This window comes from Rhincodon typus, chromosome 4, assembly GCF_021869965.1.
Source record: "Rhincodon typus isolate 14 chromosome 4, sRhiTyp1.1, whole genome shotgun sequence".
NCBI classification, from domain to species: Eukaryota; Metazoa; Chordata; class Chondrichthyes; order Orectolobiformes; family Rhincodontidae; genus Rhincodon; species Rhincodon typus.
This window is the reverse complement of record NC_063335.1, coordinates 115,511,443-115,517,442: the sequence shown is the minus strand read 5'-3', so window position 1 is coordinate 115,517,442 and position 6,000 is coordinate 115,511,443. Positions and strand designations below refer to the sequence as shown.

General features: G+C 42.3%; 1 protein-coding gene across 4 annotated transcripts in view; it reads left to right on the top strand.

Annotated features, from left to right (window-relative positions):
• The first annotated feature begins 1,545 nt into the window (after positions 1-1,545).
• Positions 1,546-6,000, top strand: part of rmc1 (regulator of MON1-CCZ1) — a 31,635-nt gene continuing 27,180 nt past the window's right edge. For 3 of the 4 annotated variants that reach the window (XM_048595942.1, XM_048595940.1, XM_048595939.1), the window contains exons 1-4: positions 1,546-1,637; positions 1,753-1,809; positions 1,915-2,001; positions 4,760-4,900. In XM_048595942.1, the coding sequence (XP_048451899.1) occupies positions 1,554-1,637; positions 1,753-1,809; positions 1,915-2,001; positions 4,760-4,900 (369 nt within the window). In that variant the 5' untranslated portion in view covers positions 1,546-1,553. The remainder of the gene's footprint in view (positions 1,638-1,752; positions 1,810-1,914; positions 2,002-4,759; positions 4,901-6,000) is intronic. The other variant, XM_048595941.1, reaches the window with a different exon arrangement.

Sequence of the window (6,000 nt, the reverse complement as noted above, 5' to 3'; positions counted from 1 at the left end):
CGGGTCTTTTTCTGGTCTTTTACCAAGTGGCAGGCAGTGACTCATGGAGAACTGCAGGGATCAGTGGTTGGACCCCTGCTATTCACAATATAAATTATTGATTTAAATTACTGGGTTGGTGATGGCACAGTGGTATTATCACTAGACTATAAATCCAGAGACCCAGGTAATGTTCTGGGGGCCTGGATTAAAATCCCGCCATGGCAGATGGTGGAATTTGAATTCAATAATAAAGAGTCTAATGCTGACCATAAAACTATTGCCGATTGTCAGGAAAAACTAATGCCCTTTAGGGAAGGAAATTTGCCATCCTTACCTGGTCTGGCCGACATGTGACTCCAGACCCACACCAATGTGGTTAGCTCTTTACTGCCTGATGGGCAATAAATGCTGTTCTAGCCAGTGACGCCCACATCCCCATGAATGAATTTTAAAAAAAGAGGCAACTAAATGCATCTCCAAATTTGCAGATGACACAAAGCTGGGTGGGAGTGTGGGCTCTGAGGAGGATACAGATGCTTCAGTGTGATTTGGACAAGCCAAGTGAGTGGGGCAAATGCAAGGCAGATGAGGAAGTATGGACAAATTTGAGATTATCCACTTTGGTAATAAAAACGGGAAGCAGATTATTATCCGAATACCAATAAAATGGGAAATAGGGAGGTAGAGCAACACCTGGGTGTCCTCATAAGCAGTCACTGAAAGGAAGCATTCAGCTGCAGCTGGTGGTGTAGAACGCACATGGTATGTTGGCCTTTGGAATGAAAGGGTCCGAATACAGGAGCAGGGATGTCTTGCTACAATTATACAGGATCTTGGTGAGACCACACCTGAGTAATTGTGTGCAGTTTTGGCCTCCTTGTCTGAGGAAGGATGTTCTGGCTACGTAGGGAGTGCAGCGAAGATTTACCAAACTGATTCCTGGTGGCAGGACTGATGTATGAGGAAAGACTGGGTCGGTTAGGACAATATTCACTGGAGTTTAGAAGACTAAGGGGATATCACGTAGAGAGATAGACAATTGTAACAGGGCTAGACAGGGTAAGCACAGCAGCAATGTTCCTGATAACCACGCAGTTCTAGGAGACTAGGGGTCACAGTTTAAAGATATAGGCTAGGCCAATTACAGCTGAGTTGAGGAGACATGTCTTTACCCAGAGAGTGGTGAGCCTGTGGAATTCACTGCTGTAGAAAGTGATTGAAGCCAAAGCAATGAATGTTTTCAAGCGTAGACTCCTAGAGATAAAGGGATCAAAGGGTACAGGGAGAAAGTGGGAACAGGGCACTGAGTTGGATGATCAACCATGATCTCATTGAATGGTGGAGGAGGCTCGAAGGGCCAAATGACCTGCTCTTGGCCCTGTTTTCTGTATTTCTGTATTCGGATGAAATTTAGCTCACTTCCCCATTAAGCACCGGATTTTAAACTTCTTGTATGGGCTTTTGTTGAACCAAAATAGCTGCTGTTTGTCTGTTACTTCTTTTCCCCCTTCCTGATTTGTACTCATGTCTTATTCTCTCTGCTGTAACATCTTTATTATTTCTCTCAAAGAATGGAAGATAAAGGAGAAGTGAAATGTATTAAATTTTCACTTGGGAACAAGATTCTAGCTGTACAGAGAACACCAAAGGTTGTGGTAAGGAAAGGTTTTAACAATTTTTTTTTTTTTTTAAATGTAAAGGCTTAGGATTGAAAGGAAATAGACTTTTGTCAGTGTATGATAATGTTGTTAAATGTTTTTTTTTCTGCAGGATTTCATTAATTTCATTCCTGACCTGCCCCAAACAGAATACTCTCAAGAATGCAAGGTAATGATTGGAATTGAAATTTGTACACTTTGAATCTTAAGATACAATTTCCTGCCTATGTAAACAGTATCTTTCTTTTTTTTGTTTTCTCTGTTTTCTCTGTAGACTAAAAATGCCAACATCCTGAGTTTCTGCTGGATCACTGCTAATGAGATAGTATTTATTACTGACCAGGGCATTGAATTTTATCAGGTAAGTACAGTACATGCTACTGTAGCAAAAACAAAGTTGCTGGAAAAGCTCAGCAAGTCTGCCACCATCTGTGAAGAGTTAACATTTCAGGTCCGGTGACCCTTCCTCAGAACAGAACAGTACAGTACATGTGACTGTAGACCCAGAGTGAAGGCTAAACAGGTTGGGACTCTACTCTGGAGTTTAGAAGAATGAGAGGTGAGCTCATTGAAACGTAGAGAATTCTTAAGGGGCTTGACAGACAGGGTAAATGCTGAGAGGATGTTTCCCCTCCTAAGAGAGTGTATAATCTCAGAATAAAGTGCCACTTTGGGACCTGATGTGGAGGAACTTCTCCCAGAAGGTTGAGAGTCTTTGGAATTCCTTGCCACATGGAGCTGTTGCGGCAGAGTCCTTGTCTTTATTTAAGGTTGAAATAGATTCTTGATCAGTCGGGGAATCGAGGATTACAGGGAAAATGCAGGAAAGTCGATGTGCGGGATGTTGCTTCAGCCATGATCACAATGAATGGCAGAGTAGTCTCGAGGGGCTGAATGATCATAAGAAATAGGAACAGAAGACGGTCTTAATATGAATTAACCGCCCTCTGAAATGGGCTTAGCAAGCACTTAGTTCAGCGACAATTTAGGATGTGCAATAATTGCCGACCTTACCGGTGACACCCATGTCTCAAAAAAGTATAAAGATAAAGAGCACTGCAAGTTCTAAGAGCAAAATATTGCAGGTGCTGAAAATCTGAAATAAAGAGGTAAGGAAATACCCAGCAATTCGGGCAGCCTGTGTGGAGAAACAGAGAGAAAGTTAACATTTCAGGTCTGTAACTTTTCGTTTAGAACTAGGAGAAGTTAGAAATTTAATTAGGTCATATTGGGAACATGGGAACAGATACCAGAGAGAGAGTCTGAGATAGGATGAAAATCAGGAGAGATTAAATAACATAGATTGAGTTAATCATTCAGGGCCAAAAGGAGTGAGAGTGGGGCAAGAAAATTTAATATGGAGTGAGCCTGGAGTAGATGACAAGGTTAAAACTAAAACATAAAAGAATAGGAAACAAACTGGGTGCAGAGATTACAGTCTGAAGTTATTAAATTCTGTTGAGTCCAGAAGACTGTAAAATATCCAGTTCAAAAGATAAGGCTATGTTTCTCAAGCAAGCTTGCATTGTGTTTCACTAGAATGCTGTGGCATGGCAGGGCAGGGGAAGAACAGACAGAAGTTGTAAACTGAACATTAAAATAACAAGCACCTGGAAGCTCAGGATCCTGACTGAATGAATGAAAACGTTTCACTAGGCAGTCACCCAGTCTGCCTTTGGTCTCCATTGTAGAGGAGACCACATTATGAGCAGCAAATACAGCAGTCCAGATTGAAAGCAGTACAAGAAAATAATTGTTTGAGACCTTGGATATTGAGGGATGAGGTGGTGAAAGGTCAGATGTTAATATATTAACAATTAAGAGCATTTGTACAGAAAACAAACTTGAATGAGAGAAATAGTCAATGGCAAATGAATGCGTTGTAAATGGTTTAGAAGATCAAGTGAGGACGAATTTTTATGAAGTTCAGGTTAGATTAGAAACTTTATCGACAACAGTCATGTATTGAATGGTGGAACAGGCCTGAAGGGACAGGAATAGGCCATTTCACCCTATCTCCCCATGAGGCCTTTCCAGTTCACTGACTAGCTTTGAGTGCAGTTCAGGGTGAAGTCTCACTGCCTTGTAACATTGTTGACCAGTGATTGATTTAATTTTCTCTTAGTTGTTTGAATATATCCAAAGGTATAAATAATTTACAAAGGCTTTAATTCTGCAATAATCGTGTGGAAAGGTTCTTTTCTTCCAGTTACACAGGAGTAACACGTTCTATTTCACTAATGAGAGTAGGAACACTCTTTGAATCTTTAGCGCTTTCTTCTTGTACCACTAAGACTGTGAGGACTAGCCTAACAGAAATAAAACAAGTAACTGTTGTAAGTTTAAAAAAAGAGCAAGGCTGTATGGTGTCACTGGACGTATGGCGGTCCTGATTCACAAAGGTCTCACTTAGAAATGCTCATACTTACGATCGTGATCTCGTACAGGGGTGTAATTTTTTTAAAGATCCAACATACAACCCTTTCCTGTGCTTAAGAACATCTCCTTTTATATTGTCCTACATTATGTTCGTAGAATCTTAGAATTCCTACAGTGTGGAAACAGGCCATTCTGCCTAACAAGTCCATACTGACCTTCTGAAGAACATCCCAACCAGACCCAACCCCCTACCTTTTCCCTGTAACCCTGCATTTCCCATGGCTAATTCACCTAACTTACACATCTTTGGACTGTGGGAGGAAACTGGAATACCTGGTGGAAACCCATGCAGACACGGGGAGAATGTGCAAACTCCACACAGATGGTCGCCAAAGGGTGGAATCGAACTTAGGTCCCTGGCGCTGTGAGGCAACAGTGCTAACCACTGAGCCACCATGCTGCCCACAGTGTTCTGCTGATAATGTGGTCTCCCCTACAATGGAGAGACCAAAGGCAGACTGAGTGGCTGCCTAGTGAAACGCTTTCATTCAGTCAGGATCCTGAGCTTCCAGAACGGGACCCTCGCAACCCTCGCAACCCGGGGACTATGGTAATTAGGAAAATGCTTTTTGATCCAAATCTCTAGTCCAGCATCTGCAAACTGAATACAAAATGCTGAAATTCACAGTTACACCTTTTGGAATGTGGCCTCAGCTGCTGCTGTTTTTGTTGTTCCTCAGGTATTACCTGACAAGCGTAGTTTAAAGCTGCTGAAAAATCAGAGCATTAATGTTAACTGGTGTATGTACTCACCAGAAACTGCTGTTCTCCTCCTGTCTACCACAGTACATGGGAATGTTCTCCAACCATTTTATTTCAGGGTAAGTTAGACTTCTTTCTTTGTCACTACCTGCAACTTGTGCATATTTCTTTTGATCCAAAAATAAAGTACACAGAAGCCCTAGATAATGTGTAAAAATAAATTTAGCAATAACAGGTCTGCGAGTTGTGGGGGAGGGGGAGGGGGACAAGTTTGTGGCAGGTATACCTATGGGGAAACATTTTCAGATTGTTGCACTTTTGCCTCAAAGAGAAGACCAAGTGGCAAGATGAAAGATTTTAAAATGATAACAGCATTCAGTAATGTAGGTTCTTAATTCCAGATTTTTTTTATTATATTCAAAGCCTGCAACAGCAGATGGTTGCATCTGAATTCAATAAAAAATTTCTGTAATTAAGAATGTACTGATGACCATGAAACCACTACCGATTATCGGAAAAACCCATCTGGTTCAGAAATGTCCTTTAGAAGCTGCTGTCCTTACCTGGTCTGGCCTACATGTGACTCCAGACCCACAACACTGTGGTTGACTCTCAACTGCCCTCTGAAGTAGCCCAGCAAGCCACTCTCAGTTGTATCAATCACTATGAAGTCTCGTGAAACTGGAGGAACCATCTGGCATTGCTTTTTCTGGTGCTTGGGTCAATGGCAGAAACAGCCCTGTTGACCCTGCAAAGTCCTCCTTACTAACATTTGGGAATTAATACCCAAATTGGGAGAGCTGTTTCACAGACTAGTTAAGTAACAACCTGACATTGTCTGTAAGGTATGATTCTGTGAGATTGACTATGTCCCAGACACCACCATCACCATCCTTGGATATGTCCTGTCCCACTGGCAGGACAGACCCAGCAGAGGGGGTGGTACAGTGCTATACAATTGGGAGGGAGTTGCCCTGGGAGTCCTTAACATTGACTTCAGACCCCATGAAGTCTGGCTTCAGGTTAAACTTGGGCATGGTAGCCTCCTGCAGATTCCCACGTAACGTCCTCCCTCAGCTGATGAATCAGTACTTTTCTGTTTTGAACAAAACTTGGAGGAAGTACTAAGGGTGCAAAATGCACTCTGGGTGGGGGATTTCAGTGCCCACCAGCAAGTGTGGCTTAGCAGCAGCACTACTGATTGAGCTGGTTGGGTCCT